General features: G+C 51.5%; 2 protein-coding genes across 3 annotated transcripts in view; one reads left to right on the forward strand and one right to left on the reverse strand.

The window, feature by feature from the left end:
* Positions 1-18,539, forward strand: part of Rilpl1 (Rab interacting lysosomal protein like 1) — a 35,946-nt gene extending 17,407 nt beyond the window's left edge. Inside the window, exons 5-7 of the mRNA XM_051161496.1 lie at positions 8,001-8,179; positions 10,202-10,294; positions 18,076-18,539. Of these exons, the coding sequence (XP_051017453.1) occupies positions 8,001-8,179; positions 10,202-10,294; positions 18,076-18,220 (417 nt within the window). The 3' untranslated portion in view covers positions 18,221-18,539. The remainder of the gene's footprint in view (positions 1-8,000; positions 8,180-10,201; positions 10,295-18,075) is intronic.
* Positions 18,540-20,880: 2,341 nt separating this feature from the next.
* Snrnp35 (small nuclear ribonucleoprotein U11/U12 subunit 35) lies at positions 20,881-25,494 on the reverse strand. 2 transcript variants are annotated; one of them, XM_051161484.1, is made up of 2 exons: positions 25,360-25,494; positions 20,881-21,632 (listed from the first exon to the last, which is right to left on the reverse strand). In XM_051161484.1, exon 2 carries the CDS (start codon positions 21,627-21,629, stop codon positions 20,889-20,891), a length of 741 nt encoding a protein of 246 aa, XP_051017441.1. In that variant the 5' UTR covers positions 21,630-21,632; positions 25,360-25,494; the 3' UTR covers positions 20,881-20,888. The 2 variants fall into 2 exon arrangements, with proteins under 2 accessions (XP_051017441.1, XP_051017440.1); XM_051161483.1 differs by lacking the exon at positions 25,360-25,494 and adding an exon at positions 25,226-25,325.
* Positions 25,495-25,570: the final 76 nt, after the last annotated feature.

Raw genomic sequence — 25,570 nt, forward strand, 5'->3', positions numbered from 1 at the left:
ATTCATGATGAGCACGAGTAGCCAGACACAGAAGGCTACATGCTGTGTGACTCCATGTAGCGGTGATGTGGAGATGTCTGCACTGGACAGGATAGGATGTAGATGGGTGGGCAGGACTGGGGCAGCGGTGAATTGCTATGGGCCCAAGGTTTCTTTGTACATGAGGGAAACGTTCTGGAATTAGACAGTGGTGGCGGTTTTACACCTTGGGAAGTTCTAGAAATTTCCAGACTTTATTCTTTGAAGGGTAGATCTTATGGTATGTGCGTTACATGTGAATGATTTTTTAAAAATTTATTATTATTACTATGTATACAATGTTTCACCTGCATGTGACAAGAGAGCACCAGATCTCATTATAGATGGTCATGAGCCACCATGGGTTGCTGGGAATTGAACTCAGGACCTTTGGAAGAACAGTCAGTGCTCTTAACCTCTGAGCCATCTCTCCAGCCCCAGTAGACGCAGGAACAGTCAGGGCTTGCATTTTCTTTCTCTGGGTGTACACTGATTGTTTAAGGATCATGGAAGAAGCCATTTTAGAGGGACAGGTCAGGACCTGATTTTTGCTATACAGTGTCACAAAGTCAAGTTACGTGTTGAAGGAGAAAGGTGTACTGGCTGAGTGACTGAACTGTGATGGTAGCGACAGCTTCAGGTGCAGCTGGCTCCAGGCGCTCAGGATGGCAGCGGGAATCCGAGCCAGGCCTTTTTGGGCTTTGTTGCCTCTAAGTTGGTTGCATTCTCAGCTGGGCTCTCACCATAACATGGTCCCTGACGTCAACCTGCTCAGCAAGCCTCTTCCCCGAGAGGCTCTGAGCTGCCGCTGAAATGCACGAGGGTCCCAGGACCAGGCTTCTGCAGGTGTGGCGAGCCCTGAGGTTTTACGGAGGGAAAGTGAGGTATGGCACGCAGGCCTGACAAAAGGCTAGGCCAGATCCACCTCAGGGGAGCAGGCACATGCCCAAGACAGCCGCCGTAGGCCACAGTCTGGAGGTAGCCATGTTCCGTCCTTGCCCCAGGAACTCAAGCCTCTATCCTTCTGACCAGGCAGGGCCAGGTCTAAACCTGGGTCCCTAAGGACATGACCCTAAGGACCATGTGATTCCCAGCCCTGCTCCAGGTCCCTCCCTTAAGGAGGACAGGGACATTTTGTACCAGCTGGCTGCCCAGGCTAGTTTACTTTTCCTTTCTGGCAGCAGAGGAACAGAGAAGAAACGGGGAGAGAGGCTGAGAAGAAGGCTGGTGATAAAGAGTCGCGAGGACTTGAGTGTGGAGACCTGACTTCAGATCCTCAACACCAACATACAAAAAGGCAGATGGGGTTTATACCTATTAATCCCAGCGTGGAGGTGGGGTGTGAGTGTCGGGGGGGGTGGTGCATGGGGGTGGTGCAGAGCTGCAACACCATAGGCATGTTTCAGAGCTTCCAGTCAGTCAGAACTGCTGAGCTAAACAAACAGAGTGGAGAGCAAGTGAGGAAGACACCTCATGCCAACGTCTGGCCTCTGTGTGTGCACACAGAATAGAAAAAGAGAAAAGACGTGAGCTGTGAAGGCAGGCAGCCCACGTGCTGGATCACGCTGCCCGGGTTGGCCTCAGAGCTGTGTCAAGTCCAGGGTGCTTGTCAATCAAACGCGAGTGCAGCGGGGTTGGATGAGACCTGGGGTTCCCGGAAGAGGAGGGGACTGGTCTTGACTAAGTGGTTCAGAATCATATATATGGCTCAGGTGGAGAAACATGGGTGGGTGGGGGGGTCAGGGAAGGGGACACTGGAGCGGAGAGGCATGGCCACCAGACCCTCATACATCCAGAAGGTTCTCTGAGGCACTCATGCTCAGTGGCAGAGTTCCTGCCCCTGCAGTGGGAGCAGGGGAGGGAGGGACAGGTCGAGTGGGCAGGTTTCCAGTGGAATGTGGAGCGAGCTATTCCAGGCGGGGAACAGCCGGGAGCCAGGCTGGGGAATGCAGTGTGTGGCTGGGTGCTGCTCAGGCCTGGGGCAGGGCTGGAGGAGGGAGATGGGAGCCACAGAGGGATCTGGAGCCGGAACAGAAGCCTTTTTAAAAAAACAACAACAGGAGCTGGAGAGTTGGCTCAGAGGTTAAGAGCACTGACTGCTCTTCCAGAGGTCCTGAGTTCAATTCCCAGCAACCACATGGTGGCTCACAACCATCTATACCCTCCTCTGGCATGCAAGTGTACACGGAGATAGGACTTTATATATAAATAAAAATTAAAAAACAGTAACAACAAAAACTGGGGTTTATAGGATAGGTCTCTCCACATAGCCCTGGCTGTCCTAGAACTACTGGAGCTCACTATGTGTAGATCAGGCTGGCCTCAAACTCAGCTCACAGAGCTACATCTGCCTCTGCTTCCCGGGGGCTAGGATTAAAGGCGTGCAGACACCATGCCTGGCTAAGGCATGTTATCTCTGAAATAGGCTGGTTTCCTCTCCAGTTTACCCAATCCTCTTCATTTTTTCTGTGTTCTTTTCATGAGTGGTTTGTTTGTTTGTTTGTTTTGGGTCAAGGTCTCATGTGGTCTAAGGGGGCCAGTATCCAAGGATAACCCAAAATTCAGGATCCTCCTGCCTTTGCCCTTCCAGTGCCAGGATTAGAGTGTATAAGCCACACGTGGTTTAGGGCAAATGAGGAGACTAGGCAGTCCTATTCTACCCAAGAAGCTGTAATCTCAGCTCCTTCATGGTGTTTTTGAGATAGGGTCTCACAAAGTAGCCCAGGCTAGCCTCAAACTCCAGGCCTCCCTTTCACATTAAGCGTCAGTTTGACCTCCAGTAGACAAGATCCCCCTGTGGATTCTACATAAGACTTCGGGAAGTATAATTCTGAACCCCAGAGTTCGGCCACTTACAGTGTCCTGTGAGGAGAAAGGTGCCTTCTCCAGCATCGCAAAATAAACCGTGATGAGTGGCGTCTGGTCAACCTCTAGGAAACACACATCTTCATATAAAATAAAGTGTACCAGGGCCAGATGTGGTGGTGCACGCCTAAAGTCCTAGCACTTGCACCATGGAAGGTGTTCAAGGCTATCCTCAGCTACATTTCTAGTGTTAGGCCAGCCTGGGCTACATAAGGAGACTGTCCCATAATCCCCTCAGGACCCGGTAGCTGGGTTGAGCCAGGGTTTAGATTCAGAGTCCTGGACTCAGGGCGACCAGAGGCTGGTCACTCCAGGCTGCTCCGAACTGTCATCATCGCGTTCCACTGATCCCACAGGAGAGCCTTCCCAGGAGGCTAGGCCTCAGGCTAGTGGCCCCAGCCTGTAGCGCTACACCCGGGGACTCCCAGCGCCGTGCCCAGGGCATCCCCAGGGAGCAGCTTATCTGAGATGACCTGAGCCACCCTGCCATCCCCTGTGGTAATGAGCCTAGAAGGGCCTGTGATTGGCATGATGACGGCACTGGAAGGAACTGCTTCGGGCTTTCCAGCTGGGACGGGCCTTGCTCCGGCTGCCCATAGGCTGGAGGCATGGCTCACAGAAGCTCAGTTCTCCCCACACTCCAGGTACGAATATTCAGAGGCAAAACTGCCACACACCTGGCTAGGACTCGCCTAAGCTCTACCACAAAAGAACTGGCTCTGCAGCCCTGCAGTGTTGGCGCAGGCCTTTTAATTTCAGCACTTGGGAGGCAGAGGCAAGCAGATCCCTGTGGGTTCGAGGCCAGTGTGGTCTACAAAGCGAGTCCAGGACAGCCAAGGCTACACAGAGAAACCTGTCTCAAAACAAAAACAAAAACAAAAACAAAAAACCTGAGCCTACATCAGGCCACAGGGAGCCTGTCTCTTTCTTTTAAGTTATATTTATTTTTTTATTTTTATTTATATATGTATAAATATATGTTTATTTATACATACACACACACACACATACACACGAGACAGGATTTCTCTTGTAGACCTGGCTGGCCTCGAACTCACAGAGATCTGCCTGCCTCTGCCTCCCAACTGCTGGGATTAAAGGAATGTATCAGCACGCCCAGATATTTGTCTATTTATTATGGCTGCAGATACCATGGGCTACAGTTATAGGCAGTTGTGAGTTACCATGTGGTTGCTGGGAATTGAACTCAGGACCTCTTGAAGAGCAGCAGCCAGTGCTCTTAACCTCTGAACCATCTCTCTGGCCCTAGCTCTCTGTGTCTTGGCTGAACACAGCCATTACTGGAGCAGGGGACCCTGCAATGTCAAGATGAAAAGAGACCTTAGGCGCATCACTAGGTTCACTGGGGATGATAGCATACACCTGTAAACCTAGCACTAGGGAGGCTGATACAGGAAGATTTGCCATTGAATTTTCAGATCTTAAAACAGTTGGCCACTAATTCAGATTTTTCTGGCACAGCAGGGGTCCAAACAAGTGTGGGGAACATTGTGTGGCCCTAGGCACTCTAGTATGCAACCTTTGGTCTAAGCCCCTGATGCTTAGAGTTGGCGGCAAACTCCTACACATGCATCAGCGCCCCATGCACAGGGAGCCCCTCTCCAGGAACCTCTCCCTCGATCCTCACTCGCTGGTGTGATTGTGTTCAATCCAAGTCTGTTCCCTCTTCTGAGTTCAATGACAGCAAGGCACAGGCTGCTTAGAAAAATGCTGGATGTCCTTAATGGAGGACACTGTCTGAGTAGGTGGCCAACCTCTGATGGTGTGGCCTCAGTAGTCACGGATAATACTAGATAGAAGTAGAATATTATACAGCCATGAAAAGAAATGAGGCTTTGACACAGGCTGCATCAGGCTGGGCATAAAAGCCAAACCATGTAGCCCAGCTGGGAAGAGAATCACCAGATTCTGAGCGGCCTGTGGTGACACAGGAGTCCTGTTTCTTCTCCTGTATCCACCTCTTCTGCAGTGGCTCTGGCTCCAACTGTATGTGCGGGCGGAGCCCTCCCCACTCACCTCGACCCGTCCCTGCAGCTCAGCTGACCTGCCTGGCCGGTGGGATTTCCTTTCAGCTGTCCCTTTTCCAGAACAGCCTGTCCACTTCAGCCTCCAGGAGGCCTTGGGCTCTGGGCCTTGAGCCCCTGTCCTAGCTAGAGTCCACTTCTCCCTGTGGGGCTGAGGGACTGGGCAGAGGGGGCTGTTGGTTGGCCACCTCTGCCTTCCGTTTAGAGATCAGCGGTTCTCAAGCTTTCTAATGCTGCTGCCCTTCAGCACAGTTCCTCATGATGTGGTGATACCCAGCCATAAAGTGATTCTCGTTGCTACTTCGTAACTGTGAAGTTGTAATGTAACTGTTGTAAATCTCTCTGGTTTTGGATGGTTGGTTATAGGCGACTTCTGTGAAAAGATTGCTTGGCCCTCAAAGAGCAGCAGCACCCAGGTTGCGAATCGCTGTTCTAGAGTATCCTGGCCTCGCCGTGCACGGGCACTGGAGGCTCTTGGGGGTCAGATACTGGGTGGCTTTAAAGACATGGATCACCTGAGATTGGGCTTGCTGGCTTGAGGGGCTGAGCTCAGTGGTATGACTTGTGTTGGCATGTGCAAGGTCAGAATATCCCACGTATTAGGGAAGGGGAGGGGAGGGAGAGAAAGGGGTGTCGGGTGGAGCACAGCCATCACCTCAGTGTTCCAGAGGCTGAGGCAGGAAGATTGATGTGGGTTCCAGCCTGCCTGGGCTGCAGGATGAGAACCTGTCTCAAAGAAAAGACCGGGCCAGTGTCTTAGTTAGGGTTAGGATTGCTGTGATGAAACACCACAACCAAGAGCAAGCTGGGGAGGAAAGGGTTTACTTGGCTCCCGTTTCCACATCACTGTTCAGCACTGAAGGAAGTCAGGGCAGGAACTCAAACAGGGTAGGAGCTGATGCAGAGGCCATGGAGGGATGCTTACTTACTGGCTTGCTTGGGCTGCTCTCCTTTAGAACCCAGGACCACCAGCCCAGACATGGTATTACCCACAATGGGCTGGGCCCTTCTCTGTCAATCACTAATTAAGAAAATATAGCTGGATCTGGACCTTTTTTTCTGTTTTGTTGTTGTTGTCATTTGTTTGTTTTTTTTGAGACAGGGTTTCTCTGTGTAGCCTTGGCTGTCCTGGACTCGCTTTGTAGACCAGGCTGGCCTTGAACTCATAGGGATCCGCCTGCCTCTGCCTCCTGAGTGCTGGGATTGCAGGCGTGCACCACCACGCCTGGCTACAGCTGGATCTTGTGGTGGCACCTTCTTGATTGAGGTGCCCTTCTTTCAGATAACTCCAGCCTGTGTAGAGTGGCTGATGAGAGGGCTCAGCGTGTAAGGGGGTTGCTGCCAAGCCTAACCCCTGGAGCTTGGTACCCAGGTCCCACGTGGTGGAAAGAAAGATCTGACTCCCGCAAGGTGCCGTCTGACCACCACACATTCTGAAGTGCGCTCATACATATACACAATAAATAGATAAGTAAACAGGAAGTGACAAATGTATGGAATGAAAAAACCAGGATCCTCGGTGTGGCTGGCTGGAGTGCAGTATAGAAAAGAAAATTCAGGGCCGGGCATGGTGGTGCACACCTTTAATCCCAGCGCTCGGGAGGCAGAGACAGGCAGATCGCTGTGAGTTCGAGGCCAGCCTGGTATAAAGCAAGTCCAGGACAGCCAGGGCTACATAGAGAAACCCTGTCTCGAAAAACAAAACAAAAAAAAACCCAGGAAGTTAAAACCAGAGTCTCCATGAGAGCCAGCTGTTCACACCTGGCCTGTTTCTCAGGGCTGGAAGACAGGTGCCCCACCAGGGGATTGGATTTGGGGATTCACAGCTGAAGAGAAGCCACCTCCATGTCTGTCCGTCAGTCATCAGATGACCATGCACGTCTTCTAGTCTGTGGAACATTATCCAGCCATGAATCTGACCTGGGCTGAAACATGCATGAAACAGTGTTGAATCGATGAAACAAGTGCATTATGGGAAATGTCCAGCTTGGAACAGTCCAGAGAGACAAGAGGGCAGGCTTGTCCTCCTGCAGGGGCCGAGACTGAAATGGGCAGAGTGGTGCATGATTGTTTAGTGTGTATGGGAATTTTCTTTTGGATGATGAGAATGTTCTGGAAGTAGCTGTATAAAAGTGCTAAGTAACACAGAATGAGACTGGTTTTTCTTTTTCTTTTTTTTTTAGACTAGGTCTCACACTGTCTTCAAATCTCTATGTAGCGCTGACTGGCCTCATAAACACTATGTAGCTCAGGCTGGTCTCAAACTAACTGTGTTGGGTCAGACTGCCTTGAAAGTCACTACATAGCTCAGGCTGGCCTCGAACTCCAGGCATCTTTCCTGCCTCAGACTCCCGTGCCGTGCCTAGAGGCATGTGCCACTCCACCCAGCTAGTACACTTTAAAATGGATACCAGATATGTTTCCTGTGTCTTACCACAATTTCTTTGAAAGGCTATCAGGCTCTGGGAGGAAGTGGGAGGCCAAGTTGTGATCTGACAGAGGGCAGGTGACTCAGAACGATCGGAGGACCTGTCTGGGTAGCTTGCATTAAGGACAGATATTCCTGCCAGGCTTTGAACTCCAACAAGATGCCGGGAGACCTTAAGGACAAAGGGGTTTGACCGGAGGGTCTGTTGCAGAAAGCAAACCCAAGAGCATGGTGGAGGCTGTGCTCCCACACACCTGGAGTAGCTCAGCAGAGCTCTAAAGTGAGACTAGGGGAGGGGAGCCTCCAGGAGAAAGAACAGCAGATGGTGGAGGGCGGCAGTGGGAGGCACGGCGGGGGGTGCACCCACCTCTGCTTGTTGGTAACAGAACCCTGAGTGGAGAGGGAGTCCGGGATGCAGGGCTAGCTCAGTGAAGGAGCTCGCTGAACAGGTGGCGGCAGGCTTCCGCCTCCAGAGGGAAAAGCGGCAAGCGGAGGCCGCCGCCCAGATACTGAAAATAGTGACCTGAACAGGCCACCTACCACAGGAAGGTGGAAAATTCCAGCATCCTCGGAGTGTGGAGTTGGGGGGCGGGGGGCCGCTGTCAGGAGTCCCCTGACGATGGCTTCTCTGCCTCGTCTTTCAGATGCAGTCGCAGCCAGATGAAGAAGACTCCATCTCAGATGCAGAGAAGGCAGCCTTGGAGCTCAGGGACCCCAACCGGCCGCGGTTCACACTGCAGGAGCTGCGGGACGTGCTGCATGAGAGGAATGAGCTGAAGTCCAAGGTGTTCCTGCTGCAGGAGGAGCTGGCCTACTATAAGAGGTGAGGGCAGGGGCTGGAGAGATGGCTCAGTGGTTAAGAGCACTGTCTGCTCTTCCAAAGGTCCCGGGTTCAATTCCCAGCACCCACACGGCAGCTCACAACTGTCTGTAACCCCAAGATCTCACAGCCTCACACCGATGCACATAAATTAAAATTAAATAAAAATATTTTAAAAAGAAAAAGAGATGAGGGCAGGCCCTATGAGGTAAACCTCAGGCTGACCTGAGCGTGGGGGGGAGGGCGGGAGGGGGCCATACCCCAGACACAGTCGGTACTTGTGTAGCAGATAGCCAAGCATTCCTACAGCTGGCACAAAGGTCGCACAGCCTCAGGACAGGCCATGGCACATCTAACCAAGTACATTACTAGGGGAAAAAAAAAGAGAATGGCCAGAAAGCCAGCCGGACATGGTGGTGCACGCCTGTAAACCCCAGCACTCAGGGAGGCAGAGGCAGGTGGATCTCTCTAAGTTCAAGGCCAACCTGGTCTACAGAGTGAGTTCCAGGACAGCCAAGGCTACACAGAGAAACTCTTGTCTAAAACAGAACAAAACAAAAAATGCAACAAAAACTAAACTAAAAGTGCCAGATAGTGGTGTGAGACCTTTTATCTTCAAATATTTATAATAGGATTCATAACAGTAACAAAATCAAAGTTATGAAGTAGAAACAAAAATAACTTTATGGTTGGGGATCATCACAACATGAGGAACTGCATCAAAGGGTCACAGACAGTTTTAGGAAGGTTTTTGTTGTCATTTTGGGGTGCATATGAAGTTCAAGACTCACCTGAGGTACATGAAAACTTGTCTCAGAAAACCGAGAAGGGACGGACAGAGGGCTGAGATGGTACAGGTCAACTGTGAGTTTAGAACTCTGATCTTCAGAAGCCAAGTCAATGCTGGGATGGTGTGAGGCGCCTGTCATCCTAGCAGATCCCCAGAGCAAGCTGCCTAGCGGGACTCGCCTTAGCTGCGAGCTCAGGGTTTGACAGAGAGACCCTGCCTCAAAGAGGAAGGTGTGAGAGGACCAGAGGATGTGGGCCTCCACATGTGTACACACATGCATGTGCATTCAGACAGGAGTACCTGTCTGTAGACACGCACACACCATGCACACCAAAAGGAGGGAAAAAGAGATGGGAGCGAGGAATCCCTGCCCTGAACCCCCCTCCCCTAGGCCAGAGGAACCCCGGGCGCTAACCCTCTCACACCCCGAGCAGAGTGTGCCAATACACTCAACTTGTCATCTTCCCAGGTACTTTATTCCCCATCAAGACATTTTGGGCTCGGGCCGGGCGTGGTGGCGCAGGCCTTTAATCCCAGCACTCGGGAGGCAGAGGCAGGCGGATTGTTATGAGTTCGAGGCCAGCCTGGTCTACAAAGTGAGTCCAGGACGGCCAAGGCTACACAGAGAAACCCTGTCTCAAAAAACCAAAAAAAAAAAAAAAAGAAAGAAAGAAAAAAAAGAAAGTTTGGGCTCGGTTTAGGTGCACGCCTTTAGTCCCAGGAAGCAGAGGCAGGTGCACCTCTGTGAGTTCGAGGCTACACAGAGAAACCCTGTCTGGGGGAGGGGGGAAGGAAAAGAAAGAAGGGGGCTGGAGAGGTGGCCCAGTGGTTAAGAGCACTGGCTGTTCTTCCAAAGGACCTGAGTTCAATTCCCAGCAACCACATGGTGGCTCACAACCATCTATAATGAGATCTGGTGCCCTCTTATGGTATGCAGGCAGAATACTGTATAAATAATAAATACATACATAAATATTTTAGAGAAAGAAAGAGGGCCAGGCATGGGTGTGGTGGCACACAACTTTAATATTAGTTTTCAGGAGGCAGAGGCAGGTGGATCTCTGTAAGTTCGAGGCCTGCCTGATCAACAAAGTGAGTGCAGGACAGCCAGGGTTAAACAGAGAAAAAAAAAAGAAAAGAAAGGAAGAGGGCTTGTGCCCCCGAAAGCATTCTACTTGCTTCTGGTATGTTCCAGTTCTCACAGAGTTTTTGACGTATCTGTTGTGTGCCTTCAGTGAAGAACTGGAAGAGGAGACTCGAATCCCCCAACCCCTGCCCGTCACACACCCACGGACGTCCCCGCAGCCGGAGTCTGGGATCAAGCGACTGTAAGTGTTTGGGTTTCCCACACGGGCCGGGCCACAGGTGGGCTCATCTGGGTTCCTGCGACCTCTGACTCCAGGTCTGGCCACCTTCTCTCAGGCTTGTTGCTAACCAGAGCTGCTGAGAGATGAGCTGCTCCACCACTGTGGCCTGCCCCCTCTTTCCCCTTTTGGTCATCTTCCTGCCTGAATAGCCAATTCCTCTTGGGGTCATTGGGCAGATATTTGGGGAGCACCTGGGAGGCTGGGAGGGGTTGGGGCCTGTGGCTGGGGCCCAGAGCTTGCTTGGGTGTGTCAGGTGCATGGGATGTGGCTCCAGGCTTGGTTCAGTGAATAAGTTGGGGGGCAGTCAGGCTCATGCGTTTTCAGAGCTTGAAATAGCGTCTTTAAGTAGCTAGGTGTGGTGGCCCATGCTTGAATCCCAGCACTCGGGAGGTGGAGACTGGAGGATCAGCCATTCAAGGTCATCCTGGTCTACATAGTAAGCTCAACACCAGCCTGGGCTACATAAGTTTGTTTTGTTTTTAATTTCAAAGTGGCTTAGATCCACCCCATTTTGGATTTTGTTTTGTTTTGTCTTTCAAGACAGGGTTTCTCTGTGTAGCCTTTATGGACCAGGCTGCCCTCGAACTAACAGTAATCCACTTGCCTCTGCCTCCCTGAGTGCTGGGATCAAAGGAGTGCGCCACCATATCTGGCTTCATTTTGGGATTCTGTAATGATAATCCACCTGGCCCCCACCTCCCCCCAGCTGTAACGTCTCCATTGGTACATTGGTGCCGCATCTATGCAGTCTATGGCCGTGGTTGCTATGAGACACATGCAAAAGGAAGGATAGGGCTCCTGTTGTTAGCTAGACGCTGGCTTAAGCCCTTCCAGGAGTGACTGGCATTGCAGATCTCCCTGGTTCTCATGGAAGTCTGTGGACATTTTCCTTGGAAAAGAATAGAGGTGTGGAATGTTGTCCAATTTAGGAGATCTGGGGGCCCATCCAGAGCCTGCTGCGGACCAAGTCCCATCCCTAGGATGGCCTTGTAGGTCATCTCCCAGTGTTAGTCTGTGGAAGACTTGTCATTTTTATGGTACCCTTGAAGCAACTGAGACACCTGACCGAGGCCATTCCACTACAGGAGGCAGAGCCTTGCTGAGGTAGCCTGGCCCCAGAGTACTGTGTTGAAGCCTCGAGTTCTTAGGGGTGTCATAGCCTAAAAGGGGCTCCCTGGGCCTGGGACTTTCACCTATTCTTACAGAAGAGGCCTTGAGCCGCTCTCCCAAACCTAACAGAAGCTTTGAAAGAGCAGGCAGCCTGTGTGGGGGTGGGGAGAGGAAGTGGGCCTTCCCCATACACCCTACCCTTTAAAGTCCAATGACCAGGCTGGGAAACCGTTGGCCTAGTTCTGAGTGGATGGAATGTGGGATGGTTTGTATGTTGGCGCCCACTCCTTTGGGAGGTGGCATCCGGCTCACACTAGGCCCTGGGACTTCCAACTAGTAGGCAGTTTCCTGGAGTATGCAGCTTTTGCGTGCGGTGGCCCTCCATGCTGGTCAGCTGGGCCCTACATCCTGCTGGCTCCAGAGTTCTTCTAAGAGAGATAGAAATACTTCTGAGGCACAGAATCAGAAAAGCTTCCCCGGGAGTCCCAGCACTCTTTTGACCATGGCTTTGTTTTCCATCTGCCATCAAAACCCCGCTCAGATAACTGGAGAGAAAGAATTGTCTAAATCCAGGATTACCAGCCTGGTCCAGCATTGGGCTCGGCTGTCCTCTGCCAGTGTGCCTGACTCCCCGTGTATAGGTTTTATCCCTCACCGTACTCCTGCAAGCTCAGAGCCTGGTGGCTCACATGTGTCACTCCAGCACTAGTTTGAGAGCCACCTAGACTACGTACAGACTGGCACTCAAAAAAGAAAAAAGAAAAAAAGAAAAGGATACCCAAGGCTACACAGACAAACCCTGTCTTCAGAAGGAAAAACAAAAACAAAAACAAAACCCAACAGATTGGCACCACCTCAGAAAAAAACAAACCCATGAGAAAACACAATTCTTCTTTTCTTCTGTCTGAAGCTCTGGAAAAAAATGTAAAGGCCGTGGCCTTTCAGCCCTCTCTGGTAGCCTGTACATATGAAACACACAGAAGGTGAAAGTGGGAAGACTTATTGTTAGAAAAATGAAACAGAGGCCAGTGAGATTGTTTAGCAAATAAAACACAAGAAGCCTGTGGACCTACTAAGTTCAGTTCCCCAGAACCCACATTAAAGTGGACAGAACTGACTCCCCCAAAGTCAGTCTTCTGGCTTGTAGGCACACCCCACATATCACACACACACACACACACACACACACACACACACACACACACACACACACACACACACACACAATTTTTTATTTTTATTCTTTTAGTCCTGGCTGTCCTGGCCTGGAACTCACAGCAATCCACCAGCCTCTGCTTCCCGATTGCTGGGATAAAAGGCCACAAATAAATTTTTTGGAAGGGAGTGTTTCAAGACAGTGTTTCTCTGTGTGGCCCTGGCTGTACTGAACTCACTTTGTAGACCAGACTGGCCTTGAACTCACAGCGATCCACCTGCCTCTGCCTCCCCAGTGCTGGGATTAAAGGCCTGCGCCACCAAACCTGACCACCACAAAGAAATTTTTTTAAGTTATTTTCTTCAGTCTGAAATTGGGTAAAGTACAGAGAACATGACCAGGCCACAGCATCTGCCATACTCTTCCAGATGATTCCAGTCCCAAAGCCCCTCTCCCCTCAGGTTGCTTGGCAACACCTGGTGCTCTGAGCCTGACAGGGTAATCAGCCCCAGAGAGACAGGGACAGAGACACAGCGAGGCCACCCACTCCTGTTCACACTGCACAGGTGGCCACTTCTGTGTCAGCCAGTTTCCTTGGGGGTGAAGGGGGAGGCTATTGGACACAAAAGGCTTTTGACTGGCACAGTGGTAGCCTTTGTCCTCAGTTGCTGACTGAGATCTGCGGCCTATGACAGCTTTCACCGGTCGCCTCCGCTGGTGCCCTTCCTCTCCATTGCAGCCTCTGTCTGTCCCCTTTGTCCTCACCTTTGGCTGCTCCCAGCCCACCTCTTGTCACCACCAGGCATAGTTGAAGGGGGTCACTACTTTTGTTGGGTCAGAGTCATGGAGCTCGGACAGTTGTCCCCATTTCTCAGTTGAGGTAACTGAGGTCCAGGGATGCTGCAGACTTCATTCAGATCTGGACAATTGGGACGACTCAAAGCTGGGTCTCTGGACTGGGTCTTTTGTCCATACAAACTTCTTCCCTACTCTCCCTTCCTCTGTCACGTCCCTATGTCCCAGCTAGTGGCTGGCTGCCCAGGTCCCTTATCACTCAAATGCATGCTGAGTCCAAGACGTCAGACTCGACATTTCTAGGCTGGGCACAACAAGGGAAAAAGAACCTCCCACTGCCAGTCAAAACAGAGAGTCTGAAGATGATCCAAGAATAGCTTGTGACAGGGAGGCCACTGGCCTGAGAGGACAGGTTGGCACAACCCAGGGAGGTCACAAGGGAGCCTCAAGTGACTTTAGCCTTGTCCCCAGCAAACCCCAAATACCAGTGTACCTTTTTTTTTTCTAGGTTTTTCAAGACAGGGTTTCTTTTTGTAACCTTGGCTGTCCTGGACTCCCTTTGTAGACCAGGCTGGCCTCGAACTCATGATTTGCCTGCCCCTGCCTCCCGAGTGCTGGGTTTAAAGGCCTGCGCCACCACGCCCAGCTCAGTGTCCCTTTTGTGTAGTCCCCATTTCTGAGTTGGTACCACAGGATGGCTTTCCCCTGGGCAGAACCAAGATGGGGTGGTCTGGAGGGAGACAGGAGAGCGGTGGCTGGCCTCAGGGACATGAGAGGCTGACCTCGGAGTAGGCTCCGCCTCTGTCTGCACAGTAAGGAAGACAGTATGTTCTGTCCCTGGCCTCCTCTCCCACACCCCTCCCCAGCCAGGAATAGTTTCTTCGAAGCCACCCTTGAAATTCCAGGAGTTAGCACTTCATTTCGTTTGAACCTTCCAAAAATACCCAGCAGGATAGGGGCATAAAACCATACCCACTTTTTTTTTTTTTTTTTCCCCCAAGACAGAGTTTCTCTTGTGTAACAGCTCTAGCTGTCCTGGAACTCTCTGTAGACCAGGCTGGCCTTGAACTCACAGATATCCTTCTGCCTCTGCCTCCCAAGTGCTGGGATTAAAGGTGTGTGCCACCACCACCTGGCTCATACCTACCATATTTAATATGCGGGTTTTGCCTGCCAGTACTAGGAATTGCCTTCCCTTTTTTTACTGGCCACAGTTTGTGCTCCAACAAACTGGGTTTGGCCACCTGTCCTCAGTAAACCAGTTATTTTTTTAATTATTATTTTGCTTTCTTTTGTTTTGTTTTTCGAGATAGGGTTTCTTTGTGTAGCCTTAGCTGTCCTGGACTCACTTTGTAGACCAGGCTGGCCTCTGCCTCTCAAATGCTGGGATTAAAGGTGTGTGCCACCACTGCCTAGCTCGAACATAAAATGTTTTAAAATATTTATATATTTTTTTAAAAAGTGTGTTGTACCACACCTCATTTTTAAAAAAAAAAAAGAATATTTTCATTTCTCTTATACCTTTAGAGGTTGGACTTCTGCAGGTGACCCAGAAGCAATAGGAAGGGACCATATGCCTGGAATGTTCCAGGTGACGCAGGTCCTCCTGCCACCAGTGTGTTCCTGTATTTGTAGGTGGGTAGACACACCTCTAAGCAGACTGTCTACATGGACTCTGAGGCTGCCTGCTTTTCAGTGACATTGTTTAAGGGGCAGGGGCTCTGAATGGGTCTCCTGGAGCAGGTGGGTACAGGTAGAGTGGCTTGGAGCTCCCAGAGCCTCTTGTAGGCAGCAGCTAGCAAGAAACAAGTATCGGTGTGACCGGCCCTCTGCGTGGGCTGTGGCTCCCAGCTCCTCTGTGACGGCCACTAAGATGGGGTGCACACAGGGAGGGGCTCCACAGACTTCACTGGACACAGTGAGAATGTGTCCTAAGTGCTGGTGATGACGCACACTTGGCTGAGTTTGTGACTGAGGTAGATCAGATATGACGGGCGGTCCATGCCTGTAAGCCCCGCCCCGGGGAGGTGTGGAGGCAGAAGGACCAGGAGTTTCACTTAGACTGAGCTACATAGTGAGTGTGAGGCCAGCTTAGGATAAAAACTCTATCTCAGCAGGCGATGGTGGCATACGCCTTTAATCCCAGCACTCGGGAGGCTGAGGCAGGAGGATCTCTTGAGTTTGCCGCCAGCCTGGTCTACGGAGTGAGTTCCAGGACAGCAAGAGCTACATAGTGAGACCTTGTCTAGAAAAGAGAAAAACAAACAAGAAAAGGCAAGGTGCCTATCCATCCTCATGATTGGGTCCTAGAGAGACTGTCCTAGGTGGCCTGTCCTTACGCGGTTTGTGACCTTTGGCCTTCCTTTAGCTATATGGACATCCCCTCATCTCTGCCTCTGTACATGTCTGTGTCCAAATTTCTCCCCATAGACAAGTTCATCGGTCCTTTTATTTTTTTTTATTTTTTATTTATTTATTTATTTTTTTTTTGGTTTTTCGAGACAGGGTTTCTCTGTGTAGCCTTGGCCATCATGGACTCGCTTTGTAGACCAGGCTGGCCTTGAACTCACAGCGATCCGCCTGCCTCTGCCTCCCGAGTGCTGGGATTAAAGGCGTGCGCCACCACGCCCGGCTCATCGGTCCTTTTGAGATAGGTCCCTCTACCCCACCTTGCCGTCCTCTGGCAGCACCCTGTGTCGCCATGGGTTACATACTGAGGGGTGTGGCGGACAAGTCTAAGACCATAGGCACAGATCTCAGTGGGGCCTCTTAGGGGTGGGTTTCTTTTTTTTTTTTTTTTTTTTTTTTTTTTTTGGTTTTTTGAAACAGGGTTTCTCTGTGTAGCCTTGGCCATCCTGGACTCACTTTGTAGACCAGGCTGGCCTCAAACTCACAGCAATCCGCCTGCCTCTGCCTCCCGAGTGCTGGTATTAAAGGCGTGCGCCACCACTCCCGGCTCTGGGGTAGGTTTCTTGGTCACACTGCCCCCCCCCCTCCTTTTTTTTTTCATGACAGGGTTTCTCTGTGTAGCCTTGGCTGTCCTGGATTCTTTTTGTAGGCCGGGCTGGCCTCGAACTCACAGCGATCTACCTGCCTCTGCCTCCCGAGTGCTGGGATTACAGGCGTGCGCCACCGTGCCTGCCTCACACTGCCCTCTTTTTATCTCCTCCTCTGTCTATCTGCTTCTGGAAGCAGGCTCTTTACAACCGTCATGCCCATGGTGGCAACTGGACTGATCCTTGATGACCCCACGCTGCAGCCTGTCCGAAGCCTTGCATCCCTCGTAGGCACTGTCTGTGTTTGGGGTTGCGTTTGGGGTTTTTTGCTATGCCTTTGTAATGGCTGTGGTGGCTGCTGCCGGCCTTTCCTTTCTGGCCACTTCGGTTGCATGGCCGTCACCTGCTTGTTGGCATCTCAAGTGGGTAATGGAGTGTGATTGCCACTGCTGCCCTTGACCTCCACGAGTGCAGCCTGGAATGTCACTGATAATTCTTTCTGTCTCTTCTGTTTTCGCTCTAAAAACCACTTTGTCCATGATCCAGTAAAGAAGGTCCTTTAAATGACGGGTCAGTAATTGATGCCCCTCGGGGAGACAGGAGTGCCACTAACTGCTTTTTCAGTCCCCATGCCTGAAGCTTCCTAAACAGCTTTGTCTTGGCAGCTGTTTGGTTTGGGGCACAAAAGGGTCAGGGCTGGGGGGAGGGGGGAGCTGGCCCCCGAGTGCGAAGTAGCAGGTGGCTTTCCTAAGTTAAGATGAGACATAACAGAGACGGAGCTGCACTGGTTTGGGCTGCCTAATTCCATGGCTGCTGTGTTGGAAAGAGGCCTTTCTTGCTCAGGGTGAACCCTCGCCTTCACTTGCCAGCTCGCACTTGCCCTTCAGAGCCCTAGAGAGTCTCCCCAGGTGAACTTGGCTTGAGGATGAAAGAACATTCTATTCCCGCTCCAAAGAGAGTGTAGCTCCTGTAACGCCCTGGAAGAGTAAATGAGGCAGGAGGATCACAAGTTAAAGGCCAACTTGGGCAATTTCGCAAATTGAGATTACTGACGGAAGTAAACAGGTCAGCTAAGCCTGCTGACCTAAGTTTAACACCAGGGACCTGTGATGAAGCGGAAGAAGAGAAACAAACAAACAAATCCCTGGGCTAGGTGTGTAGCTGAGCCCTAGTGCAGAGCACCTGGCCTTTGTGAGGACCTGCGTTGTGTTAATAGTAGTTATAGAAAAGACTCCCCAGGGGCTGGAGAGATTGCTGAGAGGTTAAGAGCACTGACTGCTCCTCCAGAGGTCCTGAGTTCAATTTCCAGCAACCACATGGTGGCTCACGACCATCTGTAATGTGATCTGATCTGATGCCCTCTTCTGACCTGCAGGTGTATGTGCAGGCAGAGCACTGCATGCCTAATAATAAATAAATACATCTTAGAAAAGACACCCCCCAGAAGTGGCAAGGTGGAAGTGACACCCCCTTCCCAAATCACATACATGCAAACTGCTCACTTTGTGATCATGGGACTATATGACACACAAAAGCCCCAGTGTTTTCTAGAATCCTGCCATCCGCATCCCGCATATGGAGAATGGTTCTGCTCCCCTGTGTGTTCCAGCATTGGAAGAAGGAAGCAGAGCGGCAGAGGACAGCACTCATTTCCATCTTTATTTTTCTTTTCTCCCTCCCAAAAGGTTTAGCTTTTTCTCCCGGGACAAGAAGCGCCTGGCCAACACGCAAAGACCCACGCACATCCATGAGTCCTTTGGCCAGTGGGCAAATACCCACCGAGATGACGTGTACACAGAACAAGGACAGGAAGCCCTGCAGCACCTGTGACTGTGCCACCTGCTCCTGGACCGTGTGTCACCTGCTCCAGGTGGCTGCCTCAGCATCGACCTCTCAAACGAACTGCCTGCTTTGAGGGTGGATGGCGGAAAAACTGATGCCAAATCCTACGGAAGTGTTTATCTGCAGGGCTATCCGGTTTATACTCACTGCCTCCGACCCCTTAGGACCTATTTAATAAGATGAGGATCTGAAGCCAGACCACGTAAATTTCAGTTAACAAGCTTCCTAAACTGAACACATCACCACTCACTACCATGGCTATTTGACTCCTAGGCTTAGTTTGGTTTTTTTTTTTGTTGTTGTTGTTTTTTTAATGGCCTTTGTCATGTTAGTGAGGAGCAGTGGAGAGGGGAGTTTTATGCTATGAACTTGCCCTGGAGGAAGTAGGTTGTACAGGATGGATCGGACAGGTGGAGCCTCTAGTCATAGGTGGGGCCCCCTAACTTGGATGGGACACAGCAGAATATCGTCACAGTCTTTCCAGCCACAGACTAGAAACAACCTTGGGATTGTCGCTGACTGCTCCTGATAAGGCTAGAGGCCAGAGCAGCCTGTCCGCGGTGATGTGCCTTGAAACCTGCTGTGAGCTACACAGTGCTAACCAAACAAAGGCGCTTAGGGCAAGACATTGACCTGTTTCCTATGTGTGTGTTTTTCCTTTCTTTCCATCTTTTTTTCCTGCTTCTTATGTACCTTGTGTGAAATACTGGATCCTATGCAAAGAAGACAATGCCTTAAATCAAACAGGGCGCCAGGCTCACCAGCCGGTGTGATATGCTGTTGACGGATGAGGAAGGCAGGAAGGGCATTGGGTAGGCAGGGGCCTGAGGACCACATGCCTAGCTGACCCATGGTTGCCATGGCCACTGGAGGAACTGGAGGCTAGCCGTGTACTTTCTGCTGATGTACATAGCACTCCAGATCCAGGGCTTCAGAGGGTGGCACTTTGTAAGAGGGTATGACAGATGAGACCATGCCCTGTGCAAAATAGGGTGAAGCTGAGCAGAGGGGTGCATGCCGTTAGCACTCCCTGTGGCTCCAGTGTGAAGTTCCAGCCACTTTCTGACAGCAGGGAGGTAGGACATCCTACCATAATTCACTTCTGTTGGGTTTTGAGCTGGGATCTTGTTACAGGGCCCTAGCTGGCCTCTGACTCTCAACAGTCCCGTGTCTCCTAAGTGCAGGGTTGACAGCCTTGTGCAAAATGCCTGGCTCTGAGGGCAACCTTTGCTATTACTGTGCGCGCGCACGCGCGCGCCGTGGTGCTCTTCTGGAGCTAACGGGACAACTTCCAGGAGTTGGTTCTGGGGATCCAAAGTCAGGTCCCCTGAAGTGGCATTTATAGAGCTGTAAACAGAACCTAGGTCGTTTTCTTTCTTTCTTTCTTTCTTTTTTGGTTTTTCGAGACAGGGTTTCCCTGTGTAGCCTTGGCTGTCCTGAACTCACTTTATAGATGAGGCTGGCCTCGAACTCACAGTGATCCACCTGCCTTTGCCTCCTGAGTGCTGGGATTAAAGGCATGCCCCACCACGCTCCAGGTTGTTTTCAAGAACAGCAACTGCTCTTAAATTGCTGGACTGTCTCTCCAACCAGTGGCATGTCCTTTATGCTCTGAGCCATCTGGCCAGTTCTCCAATGGCAGTGTACTTACCGATTGAAATGGCTGGTGTCTGCCCTCTAAGTGCTGGGATTAAAGATGTGCCTCACCACACTCAGTCTCTGATTCAGGTTCGCAGACCCTAGCTGTCCTGCAAACCAGAATCTGACAGTAAGGAAAAGGGGCCGCCAGCCCTGCAGCTCGATCCAGGTAATCTAGCTTGCCCCTCCCACCCTTTCATCTCATTCCCTCGGAGACAAAGCTTTTCCAAGGGCTGGCAGCCCCTACAAGACTGCTTTCCATTTTAAATGCCAGCCGGGAAGAAGGCTGGCAGTCAGCATTTCTGCAGGAGTGGGTTACACCAACCTGACCCAGCTGCCTGCTGACCCAGATGCTCAGCCTGCTGTCTGGTTATTAAGGGCTAGAACATCCTCCTTGGATGTGGCTTTTCTAGCCCAACCCCCCCCCTTTTCACCCCCAATTCAGCAGACCCTGGGGGCTACTGATGATGAAGATGGAAAAGATGACACATCCCAGGAGTCAGCGCAACATCTAATTTTTGTAGGCTATCGAGACGGTCTGATTTTATAACCTAGTCTGGCTTCAAACCTGCAATCCTCCTGCCTCAGCCTCTCCAGTGCTAGGATGACAGGGATGTGCCTCATGTTTAAGGGCTTTAAGCCTCTATCGCCTCTGCTGCACATTCAATCCCACCTCAGAGTGTGAGAAAGACAAGACAAAGTCTTTATTAGCCCTTCTTCTTTCAGTACTCCCGCCTCCATCTCCCACGTGCTGGGATGACAAGGCTTCTTACACAGCGCTCTCCCATCCATCCTCTGGCTCTGTGGTGGAGCATTTGCCTAGCACGCTTGGGCTCTCCAGTCCACTCCCAGGACTGCAAAAGCCCGGCCTCTCCTAGGTCTGTGTGACGATGGTAGCTTTGGCATGTCTATACTGGAAAGGGAACTGCCCCAGCCTGACCGTGACTGGGACTTCAGCCCGCCCCCGCCCCCGCCCCGCCCCGCGGGCCTCCACTGCCTGTGTCGCTGCCTGTGTGCTCTACTTACTTCTATCCCTCTTGTCCCTGCTTTTGACCCTCTCCTCCCTGAACTCCCTCTCTCTTTCCCAGTCGTTCTCAGGCCACGCCCTGGCCGGCTCCCTCTCATGCCAGCGCTTCTCGCGGCCCCTGTCATGGTCCCGTTCCCTGGGCCTGGGGTCCCAGTGTCTGTCCCTCGATCGAGACCGCTCCCTCCGTTCTCTTTTCCCGTCTCTATGCGGCTCATTCTTGGCAACTGGCAAGTTGATGGGTTTGCGGAAAGGCCGGTCCCGGCCACCGAACCTCAGTTGCCCAGATTCCTTTTTCCCACCCAACCCACCACCCAGCCGCCGAGGGATCCAGCCACGTAGGGTCCTCTCCAGCTCATAGTCCACGAATATCTCGTGCTGGTCAATGACCAGGCCATCGGCATCACGGTAGGCCTTCAGCAGGGCCCGTTCCTCCTTGTACTCAATGAAGGCATAGCCCTTGGAGAAGCCAGTCACCAGGTCCCGAACCAGCCGCAGCCTCCGGATGTCACCATATCGGGAGAAGACTTGCTTTAACTTCTCCTCTTTGGTCTGCAAGTTCAGTCGTGCCACAAACAGGGTAAGGAGGGGGTCACCGGTGACACCTTTGTTGGGAACATAACGGGCCAGCATGGCCCTCCAAACAGCGCGGTCATGTGGGTCTTCATCCGTGCCATCGATGCTGCCAGCTTTAAGTGGGTCATACTCCTTGGCGATGGGCAGCCAGTCGCTCATGCTCTAGGACAGTAACCGCGAGTGAGTAAGTACCGCTGCATTCACCCACTTCTGTGCACGGTGAGTCTCACGATATAGGGCCTCCCTCATCGCCCCAAGCTGGCCCTGAGCTCCAAATCTTCCCGCCTCACCCCGAGGGCTGGGATCACAGGCACATGCCACCAACTTCACTACCCATGCTAAGGGCTCTGGGCTCAAAACCAGGGGCTTTCTTCTCAGCTCCCAACAGATGGACCCAGTCATGCTGCGCACGAGAATGCCTGTGTTGAGGGCAGCTGTCGCTCTTCATCCTGAGACGTGCTACCTAACTCTAAACTTCGACTGCCTACTAGCCAATCAGAGCCAATGCTGGAATCTGCTGTTTACTGCTGGGGGTGTGACAGACAACTCCTTCCCCAGCGGCATCTTTCCACATCCCTAAAACGGTACTCATCCCCGGCTATGACAGTGTGCACACAAGGTCCCAGCACTCAGGAGGCTGAGGCAGGAGGATTGCCACAAGTCTGAGGTCAGGCTGGGTCACCTGTCTCAAGGAACGAAGAACTAGGGGCAGGATAAATGGCTTAGCAGTACGACCGCTACTCCTGCAGAAGATCCAGGTTCGGTTTCCAGCACCCACATGGGTGGCTCAGGACTCTCAGTAACTCCATCCCCAGGGGCTCTGAAGGCCTCTCCTGCCCTCTATGAACACCAGGCACACACATGGTACACAAACATACACGCAGGCCAAACATCCCTATACATAAAAATGAAACTGAAAACAAGAATACAAAATCATGCATGGTGGCACACACCTGTCGTCTCAACACTTAGGGTACAGAGGCGAAAATTCCAAGGTATTCCAGGGCCAGCTCAAAGCTGAACATTACACAGCCTTTTATCTAGTTGTAAGAAAGGAGGGGGAGCCGGGTGTGGTAGCGCACGCCTTTATTCCCACCACTTGGGAGGCAGAGGCAGGCGGATTGCTGTGAGTTCGAGGCCAGCCTGGTCTACAAAGTGAGTCCAGGATGGCCAAGGCTACACAGAGAAACCCTGTCTCAAAAAAACCAAAAAAAAAAAAAAAGAAAAAGAAAAAGAAAGGAGGGGGACTGGAGAGTTGGCTTAGTGGTTAAGAGCACTGGCAGCTCTTCTAGAGAGCCCAGGTTCAATTCCCAGCACCCACATGGCAGCTCACAACTGTAACTCCAGCTCCAGGGGGTCTGACTCCCTCACACAGATATTCATGTACACCAAATGCCAAATGTACATAAAAATAAATAACAATTATTTTTAAAAACATTAAAAAATATTTAAAGGATAATACCAACTTGTCACTCACAAGCAACACAGCGTCCCGTTATGGCCTTATCAGTAAAAGGATGAGACACACTCATACAAAAGAAGGGCCATGGAGGGGAGGGGGTCCCTGGGCTCTGGCTCAAACCATTTGATGTCTTTTTCTCCTGAAAGCATAGAATTCCTCCAGGTGAAAGCCAGCAAAAGTGTTGTCATGACCGTCCCCCGGCTCTGGAATTCTCTGTACCGAGCCCTGGATTCTTGGGAACCGAGCCCTCATCGCTCAGCAGGGTAGCAATCTGTGGGAAATCCAGTAGCTTGCACCCAGCACCTAGGTGTTGCTGCGCCTTGGGCTGAGCCCCTAACTCCTCTCACACCTGCCATCAATGTGGAGGGCCACCACCGTCACTTCAGATAAGGACACCTGCAAAAGGCTCTGTGATCTTTAAGCTACATAGTCCAGTGAGGGAGTCAAATCAGGGGCTGTAAGGCTACAGACAGCGCTTCCGCTTCATTGCTTCCTTGGATGCTGTCATAATACGCAGGGCTTTGATGGAGGCGTGGTAGTGGTGGCACACACCTCTAATCCCAGCACTCTAAATCCAGCCTTGGGTTTCATAGGGACTTCAAACCAGCCAGGTGGTCTTACTGAGACCCTTCCTCAAAAACAAAACATCTTACACTGTCTGACACATAGCTGACCTCTTAAACAGCAAAACCTTTCCTCTCTCTTTTTTAAAAAAGATTTATTTATTATGTATACAATACGATCAGATCACATTATAGATGGCTGTGAGCTACCATGTGGTTGCTGGGAATTGAACTCAGGACCTCTGGAAGAGCAGGCAGTGCTCTTAACCTCTGAGCCATTTCTCCAGCCCCTCTTTGTTTTTGTTTTCAAGACAGGGTTTCTCTGTGTAGCCTTGGCTGTCCTGGACTCCCATTGTAGACCAGGCTGGCCTCGAACTCACAGGGATCCACCTGCCTCTGCCTCCCAAGTACTGGGATTACAGGCCTGTGCCGCCACCACCTGGCTGCCTTTTCTATTTATTTCTTTTTTCTGAGACAGGGTTTCTATGTAGCCTTGGCTATCCTGGAACTCACTCTGCAGACCAGGCCGACTTGAAACTCAGAGATCCATCTGCCTTTGCCTCCCAAGTGCTGGGGTCACAGGCGCGCAATATCACACCCAGGCCTTTTTCTTTTTCCATCTTCATCCTCCAGGCAACTGCCAGTATTTTCAACATTCTGGCCTGAGTTTTTTTTTCTTTTAACCTCAAACAAAACTATGCAGGAAAGCCAGGCATGGTGGTGCACACCTTTAATCCCAGCACTCGGGAGGCAGAGGCAAGTGGATGGCTGTGAGTTTGTTTTTGGTTTCTTGTTTTTTTGGGGTTTTCAAGACATGGTTTCTCTGTGTAGCCTTGGCTGTCCTGGACTTGCTTTGTAGACCAGGCTGGCCTCGAACTCACAGAGATCCACCTACCTCTGCCTCTTCTGTGCTGGGATTAAAGGCGTGAGTCACCATGCCTGGCCCTGGCTGTGAGTTTGAGGACAGCCTGGTCTACAAAGGGAGTCTAGGGCAGCCAAGGGAACACAGGGAAACCCTGTCTTGAAAAACAACACAAGCACAAAACAAAAACTATGCAGGGACTTAGAGAGAGAAGGTCTCACGTACCCCAGGCTAGCTTTCACTTTCCTATGTAGTCAAGGGCTCTCCTGCCTCTACCTCTTCAATATATGTACCAGCCCATCAATTTGGGGGAGGGGGCGAGGGGTCGAGTTTAGTTTTTCAGTTATTTTGTTTGTTTTGTGAGACAGACAGTTTTTCTCCGTGTCGTCCTGGCTGTCCTGGAACTGGCGCTGTAGACTAGGCTGGCCTTGAACTCACAGTGATCCACATACTACCTTTTTTTTTTTTTTTTAAGATTATACCTAAAGTAACCCGGGCTAGCAAGGCGTAAATCCTAACCTTGATTACCTAGTAAATTGGAGGCCAGCCTCGGACACGTGAGATATCCATATTTTTTCAAATGTTTAAAAAAAAAAAAAAAAAAAAAGCCTCAGCGGAGGGGGCAGGAATTGAAGTTACTGGCAAGCGCTGCCCCGGAAAACCAGAGCGAAATGAAGACAAACCATTCAGGGCCAAACCGTCCCAGGCACGCGCAGTAGCGCCGAGGAAGCCAGGGCGGAAGTGCCTGTGGGAAGCCGGCTTCTCGGTGCCCCCAGGCTCGGTCCGTGCCTTCGGGGAGGCCCTGCAACCTGCTCGGCCGCGCCTCAACGGGGGTCGCCCTCCACCCAACCCTCTGTCGCTCTCCTACCTCCCGGCCTCCGCCTCTGCCAGGCTTCAACATGGCGTCGGCCACGCGCGGACGTGGCGCTCCGCCAGGCCTGCTGGGCGGCTCTCTCCGCCTCCTCGCGCTGGCCTGCGCCCGCCGAGCTTGCGCTCACTCACCTCAGCAAATCCTGGGTTCTTCCGCACCGGCACAGGCTGTACCCACTACACGTTTACCGGCGACTCGGGAGCCCTTCCGCCGACTTCCACCGGAACTCTTTATTGGTAGCAGCAGATTCGCTACAGACGTCGAGCTGCTTATTTTGTTCTTGGTTTCCTTTTACAGACACGGTTTCTCTGTGTAATCCTGCTGTCCTAGAGGCAGAGGCTA

This window comes from Acomys russatus, chromosome 19, assembly GCF_903995435.1.
Source record: "Acomys russatus chromosome 19, mAcoRus1.1, whole genome shotgun sequence".
Taxonomy (NCBI): Eukaryota; Metazoa; Chordata; class Mammalia; order Rodentia; family Muridae; genus Acomys; species Acomys russatus.